Source organism: Salvelinus namaycush, chromosome 1, assembly GCF_016432855.1.
Source record: "Salvelinus namaycush isolate Seneca chromosome 1, SaNama_1.0, whole genome shotgun sequence".
NCBI classification, from domain to species: Eukaryota; Metazoa; Chordata; class Actinopteri; order Salmoniformes; family Salmonidae; genus Salvelinus; species Salvelinus namaycush.
Window position 1 is genome coordinate 36,498,523 of NC_052307.1, and position 27,799 is coordinate 36,526,321.

Below are 27,799 nucleotides of genomic sequence, written 5' to 3' on the forward strand. Positions count from 1 at the left end.
AGCTGGCTAACTCATTGATCCTGCGTTATTATACCCCTTTGGTTTTGTGGGCTTGACCAATGAAACAAAACAAGTCTCAAAATAAACCTGGTGGTGGTGCTCCTGCCTGGCAACCATCGCGCTCGTCCGTTGCTCCTCTCCCTCTCTCATCCCCTGGGTCTTCACGGTGCAGGCTACCAGGTATGTAACTTTGGGGTCCAGTCCCAGCGCCATACATGAAGCATGTGGTCATAGAATGAGCAGCTGGCTATTAGGCAGGACACTGCAGTGCTGTCTTCTGAAGGGTTGGAATAAGGAGGTGGGCCTCCCACAGAGCTAGCAGGTGGCGGGGATCAGCGCCCAGGTATGTAACATCCTGCGTCATCCTCCAAGGAGGTGTTGAAGCTGGTAGCTGGAGATTCATACCTAATCCTCATGGCTCTCTGTCTTTGCTCTGTGGTCTACAGATGGGAGCAGGGAGGAGGCTGTTCCAGGGACAAGTGGGATCAGTCTGCCCTGTAGGCCAGGTAGTTGTGTAGGAGGCTAGGACGGAACATGCTCTTCCGCTGCCCTCTAGAGGAACAAGTGAAAAATACAGGTTTGACACAATGACAAAACATTACCAGCTCTTAAATTACAATTAGTACTATAAACCTTTTCGGTTGGATTGCCCCTTTAAAAATCAATCAGACATGGTAGTTGTAAAGGGTTACGTTTTCATGTGAGCTTCATGTCACTGTCTAGCCTTAGCTCTCACGCTTCACTCGAATGTGTGGTGAAAGCCTGTGCAGGCTTGCCCCGTTCAGACTCCCCAGGGCTTGCTTGCCTGGCAGTGAAGGATGTGGCAGTCGCAAGTGCTCATGGGTAGGATGCCACTTCAGTCACCACACTCCTCCACCCAGGGCATTCTCACTGAGAGGCTGGCACGTGTTCCTCTCGTCCCACAGCAACACCTGCTTGTCATAGATACAGATACAAGATCATAGAATACTATAAGCTTACTATAGAAGACTTACACTGAGTGTTCAAAACATACACCCCCCCCCCCCCCGCCATCAGAACAGCCTGATTTCGTTGGGCCATGGAGTCTACAAGGTGTCAAGAGTTCCACAAGGAAGCTAGCCCATGACTGTATTGCTTCCCACAGTTGTGTCAAGATGACTGGATGTCCTTTGGGTGGTGGACAATTTTTTTTTATACCCACGGGAAACTGTTGAGTGTGGAAATACCCAGCAGTGTTGCACAAACCGGTGCGCCTGGCAACCTACTACCATACCCTGTTCAACGGCACTTAAATATTTTGTCTTGCCCATTCACCCTCTGAATGGCACACATACTCAATCCATGTCTCAAGGCTTAGAAATCCTTCTTTAACCTGTCTCCTCCCCTTCATCTACACTGATTGAAGTGGATTTAACAAGTGACATCAATAAGGGATCATACTGTAGCTTTCACCTGCAATCACCTGGTCAGTCTGTCATGGAAAGAGCAGGTGTTCTTAATGTTTTGTACACTCAGTGTATAGTTTCCTATAGGAATCCCATATTTTGTCTTGCCCATTCACCCTCTGAATGGCACACATACTCAATCCATGTCTCAAGGCTTATAAATCCTTCTTTAACCTGTCTCCTCCCCTTCATCTACACTGATTGAAGTGGATTTAACAAGTGACATCAATAAGGGATCATACTGTAGCTTTCACCTGCAATCACCTGGTCAGTCTGTCATGGAAAGAGCAGGTGTTCTTAATGTTTTGTACACTCAGTGTATAGTTTCCTATAGGAATCCCATAATGCTTTTTTGTAAGGGAAGTTGCGTCTTGATTAAATATAATATTTTGTTGCCACCAGCAGCTACCGTATGAATGAAGACAATAGTATTTAACCACAAGATTGAGATAATTAACTATTTCCCATTTTAGAAATACTCTTATGTATTTTGCAAGTACAGTAATTAGTACTGCATGTACTTACCATCTTCAGTATGGAGTAGGGTAATTGTTTTGTTTTTTTTTGCCTACAAAAATACATTACAGATGGGCTATTGTCAAAATGGTCCCTTAAATTGATAAAAAACACAAGCACACAAACCCCAGCCATCTGGCTTGATCAAGCACTTCAAGCATACTCTGCCTTTTAATGAACTGTGGTTCAGGGTGACAAAATGCCACAATATTCACTGTTATCCCTGGATAAAATGGGTCCGCAAGGAAAGATGTCAAAAGATCAGTGAATCAACTGTCATATGATGTGATCTGTGTGGGAATGTTGGGGGGAGGGTGTGAGAGTCAGAATAGATTATTCCCAGATGTAAGGTCACCTGTAAATTACACTTATTTTCTTGTTTGTGTCTGCTGCATACAAGCACTTGCATTGGGCAAATGCGTGGGTTTGTCTCTGTTTCTTTCCATTTACTATAGTCTCCTTGATGCATTCTTAAGAAGGCCAACATGCATTTTCAAACAGTACAAATAAAGCCCTTAAAGGCCGTGCCTGTGCACAGCAGTGTGTCTTCTTCAATGCGCTGGTGAAACTGAGTATCCAAGACACCTAGTACAGAATATTGCATCCATTAGTCTAGTCTTATTTCCAGTTGTGATTCCTGGCAATCATGGCTGTTTTTTTTCCTGTGTAACCCATGTCAAAATAGCTTAGATACAGTCCATACCATATGGATAGCACTAAGGCTTTTTCCAGAAAGTTGTCTTGATTCAGCAAGAAGGCAGCTGGTAGGAAATGCACAAGAACCTTTCTACACTAACTCTGTAATCTGAATTTGATACAGAGAGGCAGGGACTACATCTGACAAATTGCATGCTTGGTACTAAACTGAAAGGGGAGGTGTAGCTTGATGTGTGTGTGTGTGTGTTTGGTTTGTGTAGCCTACAGGAGAGGTGTGTGGGGGGGGGGGGGGGGGGGGGGGGAGTGGCTATGGATTGTCTATTCCCCCTGACACTCCCCAGTGTGTATGTCTGGGCTGAGGAATTGTGTTGTGGTCAGAGCAGACATACACATTCTCACACACAGGCCGAGTTTGTTGTTGCAGCCAGACAATCTTAAAGAGCCAGTGGATCTTGCCATGGATTTAATGGAGCTGTTCTTTGTCTGCCTTGGTGCTGCAGTCGTAGTCTTTTATGGAGTGAAAATGGTCCGCTTCGCTAAGATGCTTTATCCCAGAGTTTGCTTTCCGCAGCCAGATTCCTTCTTTACATCAATGGGAGAGTGGGCAGGTGAGCTCTCTCTGTGTGTGTGTTTACCCAGAATAAATAACTGACATGCGCTGAAGTTACATTACCGATTATAAGTAACTTATTAGGAAGAAAAATCTGTAAACACATTTCATGAGGTTTTAAAAACGAATGATGTAAATTGAGTCTTTGTATGAGCACTACATGACAAAGTCCTACTTCAGTCCCTGTTCCACCTTGTGGTCTCAACTTGCTTCTAAGGTATTGTACTGGATGTAATGAAATGTGGCAACTGGTGACCCCACTGTGCAAATTATACCGAAGAACAAAGAGTTCTATCTGGAACGGGATTAAAGCCCATTATTAAAACATTTTCCAGATCTTTAAATGTCTGGGAAACACTCTATAAGGTCACTCACAGCTGGGTGGATCAGTAAGGAGGCTTTATAGAATATAGGTGGGTAAATGAAGGTTGTTTTTTTACACCACAGCTATCAATGCCATTTTATTATCACGTTGATGTCATGTTGACACGTTGTATTATCTGGTGGGGATGAAGTGTGTCATCTGACAGGGTCACCTGGGGAGACTATCGAACTGACTGATATAGAGCCCAGGAAAAACGAGCATGATGTCTACACACTGTTTAGATACTTTAAACTAAGTGTAAACGGTGTACGGCAGGGGTCTTCAACCTTTTCACACCCAGGCAAACCGGCGACCCAGGGACCCCCATCATATTATCCGGTGAATGATGATGACAAGGACAAGTAATCCAATATTTTGAAATGAAATTGGTCAATCGTTTTTTCATTATTTTGACCTGCCCACATTAACATTGAAAGAAGTGTAAACTCTAACATAGCCTATTAGCTAGAAATGTAACTCCAAACTAGGGCTGTGACGATTATGGAATGTTAGGTAATACTTAATTGTCATGTAAATACAAAAAAATAAAAAATTAGCGCTTGTAATGCATCTTTGAAAGACATACCTAATGAATACAACACAGCTTTGGGTGACACCCCTGTCTCAAACACGTTCGCTAATTGCAGCTGTTTAGCTGGTTAAACAAAGGTTAGCAATATGTTGGCAAAAATGTAATTCCAAGTCAAGAAAGAGTGCCAGCAGACAGCGTAATTTGCCATGACTGGTACTCGCGGGTACTTTATCAAAGCCTATGTCAGATACTCCAGTGAGTGTAATTAGCTCCAATTAGTGTAATTTCCTCAATATTAGGTGAAACAAAGTTAACATCAAGCGAAAGAAGATATTCCCCTCTTTTCTACTGTTGGCAGAGAGGAAGAGGCAAAGGGAGAGGTTTCACTCTCGCCAAAATCTGTCCAAAATAAACCCAATGCATTTTTATGGGTTTATTTTGGACCTAATCTTGTAGTCTGCCTTCCCGCCTTTGGGACAACGACTCTCATTGTTAGGGCGGAGACATAAGCATCTCGTCATTATATTATACTTTTGTTATGTATACAGTACCAGTCAAAATGTTGGACACCTACTCATTCAAGGGGTTTTCTACATTGTAGAATAATAGGGAAGACAAATTATGAAATAACACATATGGAATCATGTAGTAGCCCAAAAAAGTGTAAGACAAATCAAAATATATTTTATATTTTACAAATGACAGATTTCCACCGGTCTAATGTCCATTGCTCGTGTTTCTTGGCCCAAGCAAGTCTCTTCTTTTTATTGGGGTCCTTTTTAGTAGTGGTTTGGTTGCAGCAATTCGACCATGAAGGCCTGATTCACACAGTCTCCTCTGAACAGTTGATTTTGTCCTAAAACATTAGGATCACCTTCCTACTATTGAGTTGCACCCCCTATTGCCCTCAAAACAGCCTCAATTCATTTGGGGCAAGGATTACAAGGTGTCGAAAGCATTCCACAGGGATGCTGGCCCATGTTGACTCCAATGCTTCCCACAGTTGAGTCAAGTTGGCACAAGAAACTGTTGAATGTGAAAAACCCAGCAGCGTTGCCGTTCTTGACACACTCAAACCAGTGCGCCTGGCACCTACTACCATATCCCGGTCAAAGGCAGTGAAATATTTTGTTTTGCCCATTCACCCTCTGAATGGTACACATACACAATCCATGTATTAATTGGCTCTCAGCTTAAAAATCCTTATTTAACCTGTCTTCTCTCCTTCATCTACACTGATTGAAGTGGATTTAACAGGTGACATCAATAAGGGATCATAGCTTTCACCTGGATTCACCTGGTCAGTCTATGTCTTGGAAAGAGCATGTTGCTAATGTTTTGTACACTCAGTGTATATTTTCACAGACCCCCTGTGGGACCCCTGGTTGAATACCCCTGGTGTATTAGTATTGTCCTTTCCTATCACATGTAATTGTATACTGTATACCCTATATCCCTCAAATTCAAATCTGAACCTCGAAACCAGTTCGACTGCTTTTTGTCATTCTTCCCCTCCAAGGGATGGATCGAAATTTACAGAATGGTTACCTAGAGGAAAACGGGGGAGGGTTATTAGGCTATATATCAAGTGTGCCCGATGCCGCCCCTCATCTCTGATTCTCCACTCGGCGGGCAATGTCAATTGTGCCTATAGGCTATTTAGTGTGGTCTCAATCAAATGACCCATACCCTATAGGCTATGTAGTGCATGCATGGAGAAGCACAGAGCAAAGTTATATTTCTAATATAGCTGCTGGGATGGTGTAAATAAAACTAGGCTGGATATTCCAACCCTGAGCCCCAGCCTGCTCTGCTCTTGCTGATCCCAAACTGTTTTGTGTGCTGGCTAACTAATGTCTGTGCTGTGTAGGCCTACGGTGGCAGTTCTGGAGGAAAGTCAAAGGTTTCTTCTGGAAATATTTTGGGATTAGGCCTACTGCAGTCCAAATAGTCTTGCGCGCGGATTAGCCTATAGCCTATATAGGCTAGTCCGCGAAGATGAGAAGGAGGACCGGAGGTCAACTTTGATAGCTTGCTACTACTATAATTAATTTGATTAAAAACAATGTTTCTTGCCCATGATGTATTTATCAGTGTTATTGACCTCACAATAAACCAGATTCAAGTAATTTATATTGTGCTGCTGAAACTTGAAGCAGCAGCCGCGGCACAATCAATCGGAAATGGACAGCTCATGGTCCTGAAAGTAGGCAAATTCAAGTATGCATAATTCATTTAAACCATCTTCATTTTAATTAGACTTTACTAACAACAACAGGCCTTTGTGTTGGAGCCTATTTCTTCCTATTTAAAAAAACAACAGGTAGGCCTACCTGTTTGACAGATGAAATTAGGGCTGTTAAGTTAAAACCAAGACTCGAATTCAAATACAATTGTATTTATCACATGCGCGGAATACAAAAGGTGTAGACCTTACCGTGAAATGCTTACTTACAAGACCTTAACCAACAATGCAGTTCAAGAAATAGAGTTAAGAAAATATTTACTAAATAAATGAAAGGTTTTTTATATTTTTTTAAGTAACAACAAAATTACACAACAATAACTAGGCTAAATATACGGGGTACCGGTACAGAGTCAATGTGCGGGGGTATAGGTTAGTCGAGGTAATTTGTAAAGTGACTGTGCATAGATAATAAACCGTGAGTAGCAGCGGTGTAAAAACAAGGGGGGAGTCAATGTAAATAGTCCAGGTGGCCATTTGATTCATTGTTCAGCAGTCTTATGGCTTGGGAGCCCTTTGGTCCTAGATTTGGCGCTCCGGTACTGCTTGCCGTGCGGTAGCAGAGAGTCTATGACTTGGGTGACTGGAGTCTTTGACTATTTTTTGGGCCTTCCTCTGACACCGCCTAGTATATATACATAGGTCCTGGATGTCAGGAAGCTTGGCCCAAGTAATGTACTGGGCCGTACACACTAGCCTCTGTAGCGCCACACCAGGTGGTGATGCAACCGGTCAGGATGCTCTTGATGGTGCAGCTGTAAAACCTTTTGAGGATCTGGGGACCCATGCCAAATCTTGAGGGGGCATGAGAGGGTATGCCATAGGCCTACCATTTTATTAAAGTAAATGACACAAAGCACAGGCCTACCCCTTGTTAGCTTAAGATTTAGAAGAAAATAAAACAGATCTGATTATATAAAGTGATCTATGACATTGCTCTGGTCCGCAATGCTTTATGCTAGAAACAAGCTGTAAAATACCTGGGAAAGACGTGACCGATGCATATGGGGATATCATTGTTTTGTTCTTTGACATTCAGAGGCTGAGCTACAACCTTCTATAGCCGGGAGACAAAAAGCGTACTCAGCTTGGAAGTAAAATAATTCTGTCACCTATCAGTCGATTAAGCTATTCATTTTCTGTACAATAGAAGATGTTTAAACCCAGACAGCTTTTGTGGAAACACTTTTCTCGTTGGGTTAAGCAATGGAGAAGAGTAGCCAGCAGTTAAAGCTTACATGTCCCTGCGTCAGTAGGTCTACTCTGTCTGGGGTGGAAAGGTAGCCCTACATTGTTAAAGTACCATGCTCCGATTCCTAACTATGTCTCAGATTGAATTATTTGCCAACAGGGACAGTTTCATTGCAAACAAGACACACTGATTTGGCATTAGAGAAATATGATAAGATGAACACACAGGCCTATCTCTCTGTCCATTCTTAGCCTGTAATTTCTGTAATTTGTGTGGTATTAATTAAAACAATTCTGCTAATATGTAAAATGATGGAGAATTGCATGAAATGTTTATAAAAGGCTATTTTATCTCGGACCTGCAAACACGATGATAGATTCATGCAATGCTTGAACTATAAAGGAGATATTTCCACCCCTACTCTTGTCCATGGTGGTCTGTGAACCCACAACCTAATGACTCGCAGCCCTGTGCACTATAAAAATTCCTGCGTTGCCATGTAAGGCTTACAGGACGAAGAACAGTTTCTAAAACTGCATATCTACGGCTCTGGTCTGTCCAAGAAGTGAGGGTAAATGGTAGGCATGTTCTCTGCTATCCACTATGTTTTAATTATTATTTTGGGTATAGGGGAGGGTCACTTATTTGTTCTCTCCAAGCATTCAGGGAGCGTTTAGATCAAATATATTTTGCTGAAGGGATGGCCATCCATTATAATTTCAGAGAGGTCTGATTTTCTCCATGTAACTCTTATTATAAATAACGTTCACTCCCTAATTTAGACCTGGAACACCAGGTGTGTGCAATTAATTATAGGTAGAACAGAAAACCAGCAGTACTCCGGACCTCATAAGGTTTTAATACCCCTGCCGTGTAGCCTACGTGTAAAATCTGCTGTATCAAATCAAATCAATCACATTTTATAAGTCACATGCGCCGGATACAACAGGTGTAGGTAGACCTTACAGTGAAATGCTTACTTATGAGCCCCTAACCAACAATGCAGTTTTTAAAAAATACGGATAAGAGATAAAAGTTACAAGTAATTAAAGAGCAGCAGTAAAATAACAATAGCGAGACTATATACAGGGGGGTACCGATACAGAGTCAATGTGTGGGGGCACCGGTGAGTTGAGGTGGTATGTACATGTAGGTAGAGTTATTAAAGTGACTATGCATAGATGATAACAGAGGGTAGCAGTGGTGTAAGGGGGGGGGGGGGGGGGTGACAATGCAAATAGTCTGGGTAGCCATTTGACTAGATGTGCAGGAGTCTTATGGCTTGGGGATAGAAGCTGTTTAGAAGCCTCTTGGACCTAGACTCCGGTACTGCTTGTCGTACAGTAGCAGAGAGAACAGTTGCCATACCAGGCAGTGATGTTGACACACCAGCATGACATTTAAACTGAGGTCATCAATGATGGCCAGCCCTCTATGGGAGGCTGAAAGTGAAGCATCCGCTTAGCGTTTCCACTCACTAACAAATATGGTATTGAAAGGAAGCCCACTGGCCAGCATTTGGGAGAAGATGGAACGAGATGGATTTTGGCTGACATTCTGCACATATTCACATCAATTAAACATTTTATCTCAATAAAGTTTTCTGGTCCCATAACTAAAATCTGTTGTGAACAGAGTGGACTAAGTTTTGTAGACTTTACCCTTTGCAAAAGTTTTTCAAAATAGCGTTGCACAGGCGAAATGCACAGGCGAATTGAGTTATTGCACATGGCGCACTTCAGAGTAGGCGTTCCCTAACGGAAATATGCAGATGTATGCTAGAATGCGCCAATAGGATCTCGCTAGCTCGTGCTTGGATCTGCCCACCTTCTTGCTTGTTCTGCCCACTATGACTCATTTGTTTCCATTGGATACAACAGGCTGTGGTCTATCTTGGTTTAGTTATACAAGACTTTGCTACAAATCTCTGAGTCAGTTTCCTAACAGATTATCTTCTGGGCAACACAAACAAAACGCAAACACGGACACAAACACACACTGAAGGCTACGCAAACATGCACACAAACACAGACTGAAGGTTAAACAAACACACATCAACTTCCTGTGTTCCTGAGGCAGCAGTCTCCTGGTGTTACTGGGCCGTCTTCTCCTCTGAGCTGAGCTGTTCCGCCTCCCACAGTGCTAGCTAAAGCTGTGGTGTTCTCTTTCACCATAAAGGACCAACAATACCCAGCCTGACGGCCTCCTTTTTCCCAAGCTCCACTTTCATTCCATTCCAATCAAGTACATGGGGGGGGAAAAGCCTCTAGAACAGTATGTTCCAGGGTGAATTATTCCTTTCTTTCCCCTTAACTTGGAGGAGTCTTTCCAGCTCATTGGAAATCAAATGAACATGAGTGTGTTTCTCTTTTCTTTCACTATCAAGCCTTTTTCTGTGTTAGGTTGGGGTGTGTGTAGCCTTCAGTGTGTGTGTGTGTGTGTGTATTTGGTTTGTGTAGTGTCCCATATCGTGTGATTTCTAATTTGAATGTGGGAGGTTTCTGGTCTGCTTACTTCTTACTTCAGCACTCTGCCCTGAAGCGATGCAGGAGAAGACTAGCGTTAAGAGGAGAAGAACAGACATTCCTAACACTGTACAGTCAGAGGCTAGATAACCACATCTTGCTATTGAGGGAGAAAGAGACACCGGCTAGCTTGGATAGCCCTGAGACCACTCAGCTCCAGCCAAACACCACAGCTTTCAGATGCTGCTGCCTTTGTTGTAATAGGGTCACTAACCAACGCTCCCTTCAACACCCCTCCCTTCCCCTCAGAGAAGAACATTCCGGGGCTTTCGTGTTCCATCTCGAAGGTTGTTATTCTGAACTTTTATGTTCACTATCCACAGCTACAGCTGTGTGTGTCTGTGTGTGTGAAGTTAACCGTGCAGTTGGCAGTGGATGCTGCTGAGGGGAGAACAGTTAATAATAATGGCCGGAACTGAGCATATGGAATGGCATCAAACACCTTGAAATCATTTCGTACCATTCAGTCATTACCACAAGCCCCAATTTAGGTGCAACCAACCTCCTGTGGCGGTTGGATTTTAACAGTGAGGAGGCAACGATGCAGAATAGTTTTTTCTTAACAGAGTGAGGCTAAACAGCCGGCGAATTGTACTATTATTTACAAAAGAAAAGAAACTGGACTAAAAAAATGGGTTCAAAAGAAAACCCAGGCTTAATCATGCCTGAAAAACCTGTCAGCATACCAACCCGTTCCCGGTCCTGTCTCTCAAACAAAGAAATGACAGGGTTGAAATAGGACCCATCATGCATCAGCCAGTGAGAACAAGCCAACTGTGACATCATGATCAATTGGGCCAGTTAATTTTGCATGGCCCAGTGCCCCAGGTGGGTGGAGATTTCCCTTAATGACCAATGGAATGGCACCAGGCCATGCAAAACCGGCCTGGTCTCATTTACTAGACGTAACATAGTAAAAGTAAATTCAGTGCACTCAAATTAGTATGGTTGGTAATGGTTACGTAAAACAGAAGGTTACTTAAGGTAAAAACGAAAGAAGGGTCAGGTGTATAACTTGAATGTCTAGCAACCAAAATGTTGCGTGTTCGAATATCATCACTGACAACTTTAGAGGAAGGGGGGAGGGATTCTATCAATTGAATTGCTTTTTTACTCTACCATACCTACCCTGATTGGGATAAACTAATGGACAACAATACTTCTACTGCTACTTACAGCTATTTTCTCTCACATCTATGGTACCTGTAGTTAAATAATTATACATATATTCCTAATTTCTTCTTTCTTCAAGTGCTGGATTTTCACCCACAGCGGCCAATCCACCATTCTGATCTTAACTCCAACCCTCCGATGTTCACAGATTCACCCATCTTTCCCAGTATAATGCCATTTTGCTATTTCCATTTGCAATACAGCTCTCCATTTCACTATGATGTCTTATGAGGGTCCTGAACCTCCCTATTTGTAGCATTTCTACTAATATTGCTGGAAAAATAAACACTATACCCAAGAGTATAATGATATTTCCCATTGACGGATCGTGGTTTTTCAGATCCTGTAACAAGGTTGATCTGAACCCTGATATTATGACATAACAACCATGCCTGGACCTGACTCCAAAAGCGAGCCACCGATTGACAGTACCAGTGTTTCCTCGTGGCAGAATCAATATAAAGTAAATTATATATAGTAAATGTAAATCCGGTACACTCAAATTAGTATGATATGTTACGTTTGGTAAGGTTACAGTGCATTCGGGAAAGTATTCAGACCCCTTGACTGTTTCCACATTTTGTTACGTTACAGCCTTATTCTAAAATGGATACAAAAATACAAAAATCATCAATCTACACACTACCGCATAATGACAAAGCAAAAACAGGTTTTTAGAAATGTTATTAAAAATAAAAAAAATGAAATATCACATTTACATAAGTATTCAGACCCTTTGCTCAATACTTAGTTGAAGCACCTTTGGCAGCGATTATAGCCTCGGGTCTTCTTGGGTATGACACTACAAGCCTGGCACGCCTGTATTTGGGGAGTTTCTCACATTTCTTCTCTGCAGATCGTCTAAAGCTCTGTCAGGTTGGATGGGGAGTGTCGCTGCAAAGCTATTTTAAGGTCTCCCCAGAGATATTTGATCGGGTTCAAGTCTGGGATCTGGCTGAGACCCAGATGCTGACACAGGAGGCAGATGGTTGGAGTCTTACAATGTTTATTAATCCAAAAGGAGTAGGCAAGAGAATGGCCGTGGACAGGCAAAAGGTCAAAACCAGATCAGAGTCCAGGAGATACAGAGTGGCAGACAGGCTCGTGGTCAAGGCAGGCAGAATGGTCAGGCAGGCGGGTACAAAGTCTAGAAACAGGCAAGGGTCAAAACCGGGAGGACTAGAAAAGGAGAAATGCAAAAAGCTGGAGAACGGGAAAAACGCTGGTTGACTTGGAACATACAAGACGAACTGGCACAGAGAGACAGGATACACAGGGATAAATACACTGGGGAAAATCAGCGACACCTGGAGGGGGTGGAGACAATCACAAGGACAGGTGAAAACAGATCAGGGCATGACACAGAGTCTTGACCCGAAGCCACTCCTGCGCTGTCTTGGTTGTGTGCATAGGGTCACTGTCCTTTTGGAAGGTGAACTTTCGCCCCAGTCTGACTCCAAGCGGATGTCATGTGCCTTTTACTAAGGAGTGGCTTCCGTCTGTCCACTCTACCATAAACACCTGATTGGTGGAGTGTGCAGAGACGGTTGTCCTTCTGGAAGGTTCTCCCATCTCCACAGAAGAACTCTAGAGCTCTGTCAGAGTGACCATCGGGTTCTTGGTCACCTCCCTGACCAAGGCCCTTCTCCCTCGATTGCTCAGTTGGGCCAGGCGGCCAGCTCTAGGAAGAGTTTTGTTGCTTCCAAACTTCTTCCATTTAAGAATGATGGAGGCCACTGTGTTCTTGGATCTTCAATGCTGCAGAAATGTTTTGGTACCCTTCCCCAGATCTGTGCCTCGACACATTCCTGTCTCGGAGCTCTACAGACAATTCCTTCGACCTCATTGCTCTGACATGCACTTTCAACTGTGGGACCTTATATAGACAGGTGTGTGCCTTTCCAAATCATGTGCAATCAATTGAGTTTACCACAGGTGGACTCCAATCAAGTTGTAGAAACATCTCAAGGATGTTCAATGGAAACAGGATGCACCTGAGCTCAATTTCGAGTCTCCTAGCAAAGGGTCTGAATACTTATGTAAATACGTTATTTTTGTTTTTTATTTGTAATACATTTGCAAACATTTCTAAAAACCTGTTTCTGCTTTGTCATTTTTAAATGTATTTTACCTTTATTTAACTAGACAAGTCAACAAATTCTTATTTTCAATGACGGTGTACGAACCGTGGGTTAACTGCCTTGATCAAGGGCTAATTATAATGGGGTATTGTGTGTAGATGAATGAAAAAAAATATTTAATACATTTCAGAATAATGCTGTAATTTAACAAAATGTGGAAAAGGTGAAGGGGTCTGAATACTTTCCGAATGCAATGTACATAAGACAGAAGGTTACCTAAGGTGAAAATAGGGTGGTTGGTGGGCGTATAACATAAATGTCTTTGTAGCAAGTATTTAATATAATAGCTTAAATTGAAACAAATGGATTGATGTGTCAATTGTTTTATATGTCAGTTCATAGACCCGATGCCAAGGTATTGAGACATCAAAAACCTGTTCCCAACTGACTTGAATTGCATACAGTATTGCTGTCAAACCTTTTGACTTGAAGTGAAACGACTCCGTGATGCTGGCCTTCTAGGCAGAGTTGCAAAGAAAAAGCCATGTCTCAGACTGGCCAATAAAAAGAAAAGATTAAGATGGGCAAAAGAACACAAACACTGGACAGAGGAACTCTGCATAGAAGGCCAGCATCCTGCAGTCGCCTCTTCGCTGTTGACGTTGAGACTGGTGTTTTGTGGGTACTATTTAATGAAGCTGCCAGTTGAGAACTTGTGAGGCGTCTGTTTCTGAAACTAGACACTCTAATGTACTTGTCCTCTTGCTCAGTTGTGCACCGGGGCCTCCCACTCCTCTTTCTATTCTGGTTAGAGCCAGTTTGCGCTGTTCTGTGAAGGGAGAAGTTCACAGCGTTGTATGAGATCTTCAGTTTCTTGACAATTTCTCGCATGGAATAGCCTTCATTTCTCAGAACAAGAATAGACTGATGAGTTTCAGAAGAAAGTTCTTTGTTTCTGGCTATTTTGAGCCTGTAATCGAACCCACAAATGCTGATGCTCCAGTTACTCAACTAGTCTAAAGAAGGCCAGATTGATTTCTTCTTTAATCAGCACAGCCGTTTTCAGCTGTGCTAACATAATTGCAAAAGGGTTTTCTAATGATCAATTATCCTTTTAAAATGATAAACTTGTATTAGCTAACACAACGTGCTATTGGAACACAGGAGTGATGGTTGCTGATAATGGGCCTCTGTACGCCTGTAGATATTCCATAAAAAATCTGCCATTTCCAGCTACAATAGTCATTTACAACATTAACAATGTCTACACTGTATTTCTGATCAATTTTATGTTATTTTATTGGACAAAAAATGTGCTTTTCTTTCAAAAACAAGGACATTTCTAAGTGACCCCAAACTTTTGAACGGTAGTGTATATATTTTATCTATCTGGAGACGCCCAACAAATTGTTTGGGCGTCAAACCAATTGCCGGTGCGCCCAACTCAAACTAACACATTTCTTCTCGTCCACAGGTGATCAACTAACTAAAGAACATCGCTAAACCACATTATTATCAATAAATAAATGTGCTTCTCATAAACTATAAATCATGTCTGGTCATTTATAATAGGCAAGGCTTATTATAGACTTGGGTGCGTTCAAGACGACTGGGAACTTCGAAAAAAACTAGCTCTTACTGGGAAAAATAGTTTTGAACAGTCATCCAAGTTGTCTTTTGAAAGCACTGTGTGTGTGTGTGTGTGTGTGTGTGTGTGTGTGTGTGTGTGTGTGTGTGTGTGTGTGTGTGTGTGTGTGTGTGTGTGTGTGTGTGTGTGTGTGTGTGTGTGTGTGTGTGTGTGTGTGTGTGTCACCCCATCAATCAAAATTAATGAAACGTTTCCCAAGAATATGAATTTTGAGTCAAACACAAAGAACAACATTTTTCTGACCTGTTGAATTGGTGAGGCAAGGTGAAGCCGAACATCTTTCATCCACATTTTGTGTTTTAGTTCGATCTCTAAGCCAGGCACTGACCCGTGTTCAGAAAGTATGGCTGAGTTTGTTATTTAGGACCATAGAGAAATAAATCCAATTTTATTTTATTGGTCACATACACATGGTAAGCAGATGTTATTGCGAGTGTAGCGAAATGCAAATACCGCAGCAATATCGAAAACACTCCAAATTAGTTCTGCAGTTTATTAAAATAATATATTGGTATTTTGCTAGCATGACACTGCTAGCATGACACTGTATAAAATAAAAACATCTTGAATTATAGTGTTTAGCTGTAGCCCATGTCGGCTATCTTTTAGCTGTAGCCCATGTCGGCTATCTTTTAGCTGTAGCCCATGTCGGCTATCTTTTAGCTGTAGCCCATGTCGGCTATCTATTAGCTGTAGCCCATGTCGGCTATCTATTAGCTGTAGCCCATGTCGGCTATCTTTTAGCTGTAGCCCATGTCGGCTATCTTTTAGCTGTAGCCCATGTCGGCTATCTTTTAGCTGTAGCCCATGTCGGCTATCTTTTAGCTGTAGCCCATGTCGGCTATCTTTTAGCTGTAGCCCATGTCGGCTATCTTTTAGCTGTAGCCCATGTCGGCTATCTTTTAGCTGTAGCCCATGTCGGCTATCTTTTAGCTGTAGCCCATGTCGGCTATCTTTTAGCTGTAGCCCATGTCGGCTATCTATTAGCTGTAGCCCATGTCGGCTATCTTTTAGCTGTAGCCCATGTCGGCTATCTATTAGCTGTAGCCCATGTCGGCTATCTTTTAGCTGTAGCCCATGTCGGCTATCTTTTAGCTGTAGCCCATGTCGGCTATCTTTTAGCTGTAGCCCATGTCGGCTATCTTTTAGCTGTAGCCCATGTCGGCTATCTTTTAGCTGTAGCCCATGTCGGCTATCTTTTAGCTGTAGCCCATGTCGGCTATCTATTAGCTGTAGCCCATGTCGGCTATCTATTAGCTGTAGCCCATGTCGGCTATCTATTAGCTGTAGCCCATGTCGGCTATCTATTAGCTGTAGCCCATGTCGGCTATCTATTAGCTGTAGCCCATGTCGGCTATCTATTAGCTGTAGCCCATGTCGGCTATCTATTAGCTGTAGCCCATGTCGGCTATCTATTAGCTGTAGCCCATGTCGGCTATCTATTAGCTGTAGCCCATGTCGGCTATCTTTTAGCTGTAGCCCATGTCGGCTATCTATTAGCTGTAGCCCATGTCGGCTATCTATTAGCTGTAGCCCATGTCGGCTATCTATTAGCTGTAGCCCATGTCGGCTATCTATTAGCTGTAGCCCATGTCGGCTATCTATTAGCTGTAGCCCATGTCGGCTATCTATTAGCTGTAGCCCATGTCGGCTATCTATTAGCTGTAGCCCATGTCGGCTATCTTTTAGCTGTAGCCCATGTCGGCTATCTATCAGCTGTAGCCCATGTCGGCTATCTTTTAGCTGTAGCCCATGTCGGCTATCTTTTAGCTGTACCCCATGTCGGCTATCTATTAGCTGTAGCCCATGTCGGCTATCTATTAGCTGTAGCCCATGTCGGCTATCTATTAGCTGTAGCCCATGTCGGCTATCTATTAGCTGTAGCCCATGTCGGCTATCTTTTAGCTGTAGCCCATGTCGGCTATCTTTTAGCTGTAGCCCATGTCGGCTATCTTTTAACAAATTTTTTTTTGCTCATAGATTTTGTTGTAATGTTTGAGTCACATTAAACATGGCAAAATGTATATAATTGCAAGAAAACTTGCTTTGAAACTGCAAAATGTTCTCTGCGCCCAATGATAAAGTGTAGAATTACAGGAAATAAGCTTTAAACCTGCAAAATGTTCCCTCTGCCAACAAGAGGGGTGTGAACAGTTTGTGTCATGAACAGTGTTTGTGCCCATAGAAATAGACGTTGCGCGCATGCGCGTGGTGTTCCCGACATGTATCCCAAAAGGGTTCTTCAAAGGGTTATCCTATGGGGAGAGTTGAAAAACCCCTTTAAGGTTCTAGAAAGCACCTTTTTTTCTAAGAGTGTCGTCTACATGATGATATTATTATTTTTATTTGTCAAACGGCAGTCAAGCATCGATCATCATGTCACCGGATAAGACCCTAGATATTTTTTGGAAAGGAGCATCAAGCTCATCACTGTGCACTTTTTCACCACCCTGTGAAGTTCATTAACTTATTTCATCTGTAGCCTAATACACTGCATTGTTTCCCAAGTCGTAGTGGAAGGACCACACCATGTCATCCACAGTTCATATGTGAGTAAAGTCATGCCATATAAAAAAAAATCAAGACAGCTGTAAGACATGGTGGGATCATTTTGTGTTGGTAAAAATAATTATGCGAGAAATGGCGGTGGAAATGCCTTTATGCACAAATATTTATATAGGGTACTATGGTGTAACTAGCCCCCCCATGTGGATGACACACATGCTTAGGCGAATAAACAATAAATGGACATAAATGGATACAGTTTTTAGAAATGGGGTGCTTTTTTAAGTACCGGGAATATAACATTTAACTAACTCATAACTGAACTAATTAATTGAGTGTAACATTGATGTGGCAACTCTCTTCTGCTCTGCTATTGCACGGTTCTAATTTGTACATACAGTTGAAGTCGGAAGTTTACATACACTTACATACACTTAGGTTGGAATCATTAGTCACTCCTTTCACAATCATTTTAGTCACTACACAAAATTCTTGTTAACAAACTATAGTTTTGGCAAGTCGGTTAGGACATCTAGTTTGCATGACACAAGTAATTTTTCCAACAATTGTTTACAGACAGATTATTTCACTTATAATTCGCTGTATCACAATTCAAATAGGTCAGAAGTTTACATACACTAAGTTGACTGTGCCTTTAGACAGCTTGGAAAATTCCAGAAAATGATGTCATGGCTTTAGAAGCTTCTGATAGGCTAATTGACATCATTTGAGTCAATTGGAGGTATACCTGTGGATGTATTTCAAGGCCTACCTTTAAACTCTGTGCCTCTTTGCTTGACATCATGGAAAATCAAAAGAAATCAGCCAAGACCTCTGTAGACCTCTACAAGTCTGGTTCATCCTTGGGAGCAATTTCCAAACGCCTGAAGGTACCACGTTCATCTGTACAAACAATAGTAAGCAAGTATAAACACCATGGGACCACACAGACGTCATACCGCTCAGGAAGGAGACACGTTCTGTCTCCTAGAAAAGAACGTACTTTGGTGCAAAAAGTGCAAATCAATCCCAGAATAATAGTAAAGGACCTTGTGAAGATGCTGAAGGAAACGGGTACAAAAGTATCTATATCCACAGTAAAACGAGTCCTATATCGACATAACCTGAAAGGACGATCAGCAAGGAAGAAGCCACTGCTCCAAAACCGCCATAAGAATGGTTTGCAACTGCACATGTGGACAGAGATCTGACTTTTTGGAGAAATGTCCTCTGGTCTGATGAAACAAAAATAGAACTGTTTGGCCATAATGACCATCGTTATGTTTGGAGGAAAAAGGGGGAGGCTTGCAAGCCGAAAAACACCATCCCAACCGTGAAGCACGGGGGTGGCAGCATCATGTTGTGGGGGTGCTTTGCTACAGGAGGGACTGGTGCACTTCACAAAATAGATGGCATCATGAGGTAGGAAAATTATGTGGATATATTCAAGCAACATCTGGCTTAAGGACAACAAAGTCAAGGTATTGGAGTGGCCATCACAAAGCCCTGACCTCAATCCTATAGAACATTTTTGTGCAGAACTGAAAAAGCGTGTGCAATTAAGGAGGCCTACAAACCTGACTCAGTTACACCAGCTCTGTCAGGAGGAATGGGCCAAAATTCACCCAACATATTGTGAGAAGCTTGTGGAAGACTGACCGAAACGTTTGACCCAAGTTAAACAATTTAAAGGCAATGCTACCAAATACTAATTGAGTGTATGTAAACTTCTGACCCACTGGGAAGGTGATGAAAGAAATAAAAGCTGAAATAAATCATTCTCTCTACCATTATTCTGACATTTCACATTCTTAAAATAAAGTGGTGATCTTAACTGACCTAAGACAGGGAAGTTTTACTAGGATTAAATGTCATGAATTGTGAAAAACTGAGTTTCAATGCATTTGGCTAAAGTGTATGTAAACTTCCGACTTCAACTGTAGGTCATAAATGAAGATACTGTATCCCCAGTAAAATTGGAGCACAACTCATGAGTTCACCTCCTGCACTGCTCACACCTAATCCAGTCCCCACCTGAGATTGAAAACGGCTCCTCATAGAGAAGACACTCCGCATCCCCTTCTTTGGTGGCTGATGTGGCTTGTTGGAAGAACCTGCTTCATTTTCTTACCCTCTCTTTTCTTCTTTTTGATGTTTATGCCGAGCCTTTTCCTCCAGCAACCTTCTGTAAGGTGAGGCTGTCAGTTCAGCCGCAGACTCAGCCTTTCTCTTCCTCGGCCTCGCCTCCTGGAGCGTCGGCCTCGGTGACAACTCCAATAGAACTGCTCCAGCTGTTGGTTGTTGGTTTTAGCAAAAACAAACCAGGGTCGTGGCGGTAGTGCTAGTGGCAGTAGTGCCAGTGGTGGTAGTGCTAGTGGTGGTGGTGGTAGAGCTAGTGGTGGTGGTGGTAGAGCTAGTGGTGGTGGTGGTAGAGCTAGTGGTGGTGGTGGTAGAGCTAGTGGTGGTAGAGGTAGAGGTGGTGGTGGTAGAGCTAGTGGTGGTAGAGGTGGTGGCAGTAGTGCTGGTGGAGGTGGTGGCAGTGTTAGTGGTGGTGGTGGTAGAGTTGGCAGCGGTAGAGCTGGTAGGGGTGGTGGCAGTGTTAGTGGTGGTGGTGGTAGAGTTGGCAGCAGTAGAGCTGGTAGAGGTGGTGGCAGTGTTAGTGGTGGTGGTGGTGGTAGAGTTGGCAGCGGTAGAGCTGGTGGCGGTAGTGCTAGTGGTGGTGGAGGTAGTGCTAATGGCGGTGGCGGTAGAGGTGCTGGCGGTAGTGCTAGACGTGATGGCGGTAGTGCTGCTAGTAGTGGTGGTGGCGGTAGAGGTGCTGGCAGTAGTTCTAGTGGTGGTGGCGGTAGTGCTAGTAGTGGTGGCGGTAGAGGTGGTGGCGGTAGTGCTAGTAGTGGTGGCAGGAAGAGGTGGTGGCGATAGTGCTAGAGGTATTGGTGGTGTTGGCAGTAGTGTTGTATTTTGAGACAGGCTTGAATAAGGTAAGTAGCCAATAGGCAGAGGGTGGCATAATTTGTCTGATTCTCTAATAATGGTATGGGAATAATAATGTATTATTATGTAGGCCTACATTGAACGCCACACATTGGCTGCTACTGTAGACTGAATGATAGAACAGCTATTTCCATGTTAAAATGTTATGGGATACATTTTCTCCATTGTTTTTGGTGGTAGGCCACTCTGGAAAGTCTACATTATGATCAAATAGCCACAGTAGCCTACTTGAACACTGTCTGAAACTGTAACTTAAAACAGGTACAGCCTCAGTGTTCACAGTAAACACGTGCTGGAAGTTACACAGAATTGGAGGGAACATTACCTGAAGCTGTTTGAAACATCTTTTGTAGGCCGTAAAAAAACTGGTCAACCTTAGGCTTATTAATGCCCACGGCCCTCGCAAGACTGGTTGCTTGCGGTACTCGAACTGAAAGTTGAGGGTTGCGCTTAAGCCACTGAACCAATCCACCCCTCCGTGCCCCTTTCCTTTCTTGAACCTGTGCTTGATTCCCATCCTCTCTGCCAGATCGAAGGCGAGTCTTCTCACGTCCCATGATGTTAATCCAAATAGGGTTCTTTCCATTTGTTGAATGTGGTTGAGGTCACTTTCATATGTGGAAGAGAAGACTGGCACCCCGCCCATTTGGCTGAAGCCTGTTTTTTTTACCTCCTTTCCTTTGTGTTGCCGTAGTGTTCTTGATGGAATGTTGGACACCCTGGCAGCTCCCTTTAAGATCTGCCCATTTTCCATTGCCTTCAGTGCATGCTGTGTTGACTCAGGGCCATAGCTTCCATTGCTTCAGTCTGTTTTCTTCTTGTATGTTCTCATCTGAAAATAAAAACATTGAATTATATTAGTAACTGTAAAGAACTGACACTTAACCTATGACCTGACCCCTAATCTAACAGATGGCCCTTAACTCTAACTACCCCACACAGGACTGTGTACCTTAAGACTAACCCGTTTCTTTCAAACCACATGCCTTAAAGTATTATTATTGACCTACAGAGGGAGTGGTGCCAATTTAAAAGCTCTCTCTTAAAAACGTAGCTAGCTATCTAGCAATATGACATAAAATGCTGTGTAAAATAACTAATTGGCTTTAAAGTAACATTAACTGTAAGGCTTTCTGTCACTAGTGGAAACATTTACAACTGCAATTACGATATCTTATTGAATGTATTTTACCTCAGATCTGGTAGTAAGGTTATACGTAGCTAGCTATCTAGGGAACGTTATATGACATAAAATGCTGTGTAAAATAACTAAACGGCTTTAAAGTAACATTAACTGTAAAGCTATCAGTCACTAGTGGAAACATTTACAACTGCAATTAATTATTATCTTTTTTAATGTATTTTACCTCAGACGATCGGGTAGTAAGGTTGCTAGCTAGCTCTGCTAGCAGCTTATGCTAACTAGCTAGCTGGCTAGCATTTACTGCCAGTAAGGTTGCTAGCTAGAAAATGAGCATAAACTACCATTAACTGGGATAGTCATTGTCTAAATGACAGGTAGAAACACATTCATAACCATAAAGGGGTAACTAGCCCCAAGGGGCCAGGTGGAGGTGGAGGTGGAGGCGAGGTGGAGGCGAGTTGCCCCCAACACACTCATCCAACATATTACTAACTTACTTTACTGAAAAATGATCTAAATGTTTCTCTCTAAACAAGTGGATTGTTTATCTTAAGGCTTTCCTACTTGTACATCTAACGTCATTAGAATATATCTACAACTTTGTCACTTACAGAGCAGTGGCAGCCAGGGAAAATGTTTGGTGACATCTTGTGTTGGGGGGGGGGGCTAGTTAACCTTAGGAGACTAGTTACCCTCTAGTGATGGGGCAGCAGGTAGCCTAGTGGTTAGGGCATTGGGCCAGTAACCGAAAGGTTGCTAGTTCGAATCCCCGAGCTGACAAGGTTAAATATGTCGTTCTGCCTCTGAACAAGGCAGTTAACCCACTAACCCACTGTCATTGTAAATAAGAATTTGTTCTTAACTGACTTGCCTAGTTAAATAAAGGTTCAATTAAAAAAATAAAATACAATAATAACCAACATATTGAAGTACACTTGGAGTCAGTGATGATGTGGTGTGTTGTCCTTTAGAACTACACACACAACCTCTTATATAGACGACTTCTATATCTGTCGTTTCCATTACACATGTTGGAGTTATTTTTCTTGCGACCTTGCTTTTGTCGAATAAAACTGGGTCAATGGAAACCTGCCTATTAATTGAGTTATCAAGACAACTCCTCCACGCTTGTCGCGAAGCAGCGCGATGGCGCTGTTCCAATCAAAACGGTGCTGAAATGATCATCTAGGTGACATGACTATTGCTTTAAATTACAGTTAACACTTGGATATGACTTTGGGAGTTTCAGTATAAAACAGCAATTTGATACATGCCTTCAATTGCATTAGCCTACTTTATTCCAATATTTTCATCATTCAGTTGATAACAATTTAGGTGAGTTTTCCAGACTCTGCTGCCCGCCTCTTCTGCATTGTTCTCGGGACCATTTTAAATCAACATACTGTTTTCTAGAAATATGGCTCCTTTTCGGGTTAAAGCTAATTTAATTTCTGTGGTATTGGACCGGGGCTCGGGTTTCAGTTTACCGGGCTTGGATCAGACTTGGCTCTAACTTTCAGGCCCGATGAGAACTATACTTCCAAGTCCACCCATGCTGTGGTGTATGAAGCCTCTAGTGGTGGGAAATAGTACTGCCTGGATACTTCTATCAGGAGCAATGTGTAAAGATATTTTGCAGTGACATCCTATCCCATCTTGCTCTGTTGCAGTGGTCACTGGTGGGTCAGACGGGATAGGGAAGGCTTACGCCTTTGAGGTAAGTTGAATGTGTGAATGTGAATCTGAATGTGACTGTGGCTGTTCATGGCATACTACCTGTCCATCACTAACTCCATGTGGTTCTATCCCCCCGTGCATCACTAACTCCATGTGGTTCTATCCCCCCTGTGCATCACTAACTCCATGTGGTTCTATCCCCCCTGTGCAACACTAACTCCAGTGGTTCTATCCCCCTGTGCAACACTAACTCCATGTGGTTCTATCCCGCCTGTGCAACACTAACTCCATGTGGTTCTATCCCCCCTGTGCATCACTAACTCCATGTGGTTCTATCCCCCCTGTGCATCACTAACTCCATGTGGTTCTATCCCCCCTGTGCAACACTAACTCCAGTGGTTCTATCCCCCCTGTGCATCACTAACTCCATGTGGTTCTATCCCCCCTGTCCAACACTAACTCCATGTGGTTCTATCCCCCCTGTGCAACACTAACTCCATGTGGTTCTATCCCCCCTGTGCATCACTAACTCCATGTGGTTCTATCCCCCCCGTGCAACACTAACTCCATGTGGTTCTATCCCCCCTGTGCAACACTAACTCCAGTGGTTCTATCCCCCCTGTCCATCACTAACTCCATGTGGTTCTATCCCCCCTGTGCAACACTAACTCCATGTGGTTCTATCCCCCCTGTGCATCACTAACTCCATGTGGTTCTATCCCCCCTGTCCAACACTAACTCCATGTGGTTCTATCCCCCCTGTGCAACACTAACTCCATGTGGTTCTATCCCCCCTGTGCATCACTAACTCCATGTGGTTCTATCCCCCCTGTGCAACACTAACTCCATGTGGTTCTATCCCCCCTGTGCAACACTAACTCCATGTGGTTCTATCCCCCCTGTGCAACACTAACTCCATGTGGTTCTATCCCCCTGTGCAACACTAACTCCATGTGGTTCTATCCCCCCTGTCCATCACTAACTCCAGTGGTTCTATCCCCCCTGTCCATCACTAACTCCAGTGGTTCTATCCCCCCTGTGCAACACTAACTCCAGTGGTTCTATCCCCCCTGTCCATCACTAACTCCATGTGGTTCTATCCCCCCTGTGCAACACTAACTCCATGTGGTTCTATCCCCCCTGTGCATCACTAACTCCATGTGGTTCTATCCCCCCTGTCCAACACTAACTCCATGTGGTTCTATCCCCCCTGTGCAACACTAACTCCATGTGGTTCTATCCCCCCTGTGCATCACTAACTCCATGTGGTTCTATCCCCCCTGTGCAACACTAACTCCATGTGGTTCTATCCCCCCTGTGCAACACTAACTCCATGTGGTTCTATCCCCCCTGTGCAACACTAACTCCATGTGGTTCTATCCCCCCTGTGCAACACTAACTCCATGTGGTTCTATCCCCCCTGTCCATCACTAACTCCAGTGGTTCTATCCCCCCTGTCCATCACTAACTCCAGTGGTTCTATCCCCCCTGTGCAACACTAACTCCAGTGGTTCTATCCCCCCTGTCCATCACTAACTCCATGTGGTTCTATCCCCCCTGTGCAACACTAACTCCATGTGGTTCTATCCCCCCTGTGCAACACTAACTCCAGTGGTTCTATCCCCCCTGTGCATCACTAACTCCATGTGGTTCTATCCCCCCTGTGCAACACTAACTCCATGTGGTTCTATCCCCCCTGTGCAACACTAACTCCATGTGGTTCTATCCCCCTGTCCATCACTAACTCCATGTGGTTCTATCCCCCCTGTGCAACACTAACTCCATGTGGTTCTATCCCCCCTGTGCAACACTAACTCCATGTGGTTCTATCCCCCCTGTGCAACACTAACTCCATGTGGTTCTATCCCCCTGTCCATCACTAACTCCATGTGGTTCTATCCCCCCTGTGCAACACTAACTCCATGTGGTTCTATCCCCCCTGTGCAACACTAACTCCATGTGGTTCTATCCCCCCTGTGCAACACTAACTCCATGTGGTTCTATCCCCCCTGTGCAACACTAACTCCATGTGGTTCTATCCCCCCTGTGCAACACTAACTCCATGTGGTTCTATCCCCCCTGTCCATCACTAACTCCAGTGGTTCTATCCCCCCTGTGCAACACTAACTCCATGTGGTTCTATCCCCCCTGTCCATCACTAACTCCATGTGGTTCTATCCCCCCTGTGCAACACTAACTCCATGTGGTTCTATCCCCCCTGTGCAACACTAACTCCATGTGGTTCTATCCCCCCTGTGCAACACTAACTCCATGTGGTTCTATCCCCCCTGTGCAACACTAACTCCATGTGGTTCTATCCCCCCTGTCCAACACTAACTCCATGTGGTTCTATCCCCCCTGTGCAACACTAACTCCATGTGGTTCTATCCCCCCTGTCCATCACTAACTCCATGTGGTTCTATCCCCCCTGTGCAACACTAACTCCATGTGGTTCTATCCCCCCTGTGCAACACTAACTCCATGTGGTTCTATCCCCCCTGTGCAACACTAACTCCATGTGGTTCTATCCCCCCTGTGCATCACTAACTCCATGTGGTTCTATCCCCCCTGTCCATCACTAACTCCATGTGGTTCTATCCCCCCTGTGCAACACTAACTCCATGTGGTTCTATCCCCCCTGTGCAACACTAACTCCATGTGGTTCTATCCCCCCTGTGCAACACTAACTCCAGTGGTTCTATCCCCCCTGTCCATCACTAACTCCAGTGGTTCTATCCCCCCTGTGCAACACTAACTCCATGTGGTTCTATCCCCCCTGTGCAACACTAACTCCATGTGGTTCTATCCCCCCTGTCCATCACTAACTCCAGTGGTTCTATCCCCCCTGTGCAACACTAACTCCATGTGGTTCTATCCCCCCTGTGCAACACTAACTCCATGTGGTTCTATCCCCCCTGTGCAACACTAACTCCAGTGGTTCTATCCCCCCTGTGCATCACTAAGTCCGTGTGGTTCTATCCCCCTGTGCATCACTAACTCCATGTGGTTCTATCCCCCCTGTGCATCACTAACTCCATGTGGTTCTATCCCCCCTGTGCAACACTAACTCCATGTGGTTCTATCCCCCCTGTGCATCACTAACTCCATGTGGTTCTATCCCCCCTGTGCATCACTAACTCCATGTGGTTCTATCCCCCCTGTGCAACACTAACTCCATGTGGTTCTATCCCCCCTGTGCATCACTAACTCCATGTGGTTCTATCCCCCCTGTGCAACACTAACTCCATGTGGTTCTATCCCCCCTGTGCATCACTAACTCCATGTGGGTCTGTCCTACCTGTGCATCACTAACTCCATGTGGTTCTATCCCCCCTGTGCATCTCACTAACTCCATGTGGGTCTGTCCTACCTGTGCAGCTGGCAGGACGTGGGCTGAACGTGGTGATCCTGAGCAGAACCAAGGACAAACTGGACCGGGTGGCACTGGAGATAGGTGGGAGGAATTTACGTCCTTCTTCTCCTGGAATGAGCAACATTGTCTTTGAGGGTTAAGATCAGGAGTGTCAAACATACTGCTCGCAGAGGTTCAATCCATCCCGAGGGTGGTTTGTGTAAAAATAAAATATATTGTTTTTTAAATTATAATGGACCTACATCGATAGAGTTTCTTGACTGTTTCCAACTCTAATAATCACGGAAATTAAAGCTACACCGTCAGGGTCGAATTTGACAGCGAGGAAATATAACAGATATTCGGTGCAGCCCTCCGGACCTCAATGAAGACCCCCGGTGCATAATGAGTTTGACACCCCTGGTTTAGATGTTAGGTCAAATGTATCTCTTGAACTTCATTTTGTGACGTTTCTCTTTCACAGGAGAAACCACGGGTCAGAAAGTGAAAGTGATCGTAGCCGATTTCACTGAGGATGACATGTACGAACACATTGAGGAGAACCTGAAAGGCTTAAATATCAGTGTATTAGGTGCACGCTGTCCTTCATTATTACTCCTTGTTATATTTACTGATCTCTAAAAATAGTCTACCTATCCCAATGACAGCTGCCGAGTGGCATTAACCTGGTCTTATCCAATTCATGCAGTGAACAACGTGGGGATTCTGCCTAGTCATATTCCCTGCAAGTTCCTGCAGACTAAGGACCTGGAACAGGTGAGAGGAAACATACAATATTGGTTCACCTACAGATGTAGGATCTTAATTTGAGCCAGTTTGCTACAGCAGGAAAAGAATCCTGCAGCAACAGGAAATGTGAATTATTTTGTGTATTAGAATTAATATACATTTTTGGAATGGCTGATGCATTTGACGTTAGGGCAAATCAAGTCTGAAATGTTCAATTGGAAATGACAAACTTTAGAAGCCTTTTAAACCTTGAATACACTACAAGTTTGCAATTCCTGCAATGCACAAGTTTTCTTTTCAACAAAAGAGTGATCAAATTAAGATCCCGTCCTCATACCTCACCTGTCCTCTTACCTGTTCCTCACATTCCCCTTTCCTCTCTCGCCTCACCTCACCTTTATCCAACA

At 43.7% G+C, this 27,799-nt stretch overlaps 1 protein-coding gene across 1 annotated transcript in view; it reads left to right on the forward strand.

Annotated features, from left to right (window-relative positions):
• Positions 1 to 3,057: 3,057 nt before the first annotated feature.
• LOC120055107 (testosterone 17-beta-dehydrogenase 3-like) overlaps positions 3,058 to 27,799 on the forward strand; it is a 30,782-nt gene continuing 6,040 nt past the window's right edge. The window contains exons 1-5 of the mRNA XM_039003028.1: positions 3,058 to 3,208; positions 23,284 to 23,330; positions 26,669 to 26,744; positions 27,127 to 27,234; positions 27,352 to 27,419. Coding sequence (XP_038858956.1) covers positions 3,058 to 3,208; positions 23,284 to 23,330; positions 26,669 to 26,744; positions 27,127 to 27,234; positions 27,352 to 27,419 — 450 coding nt within the window. The remainder of the gene's footprint in view (positions 3,209 to 23,283; positions 23,331 to 26,668; positions 26,745 to 27,126; positions 27,235 to 27,351; positions 27,420 to 27,799) is intronic.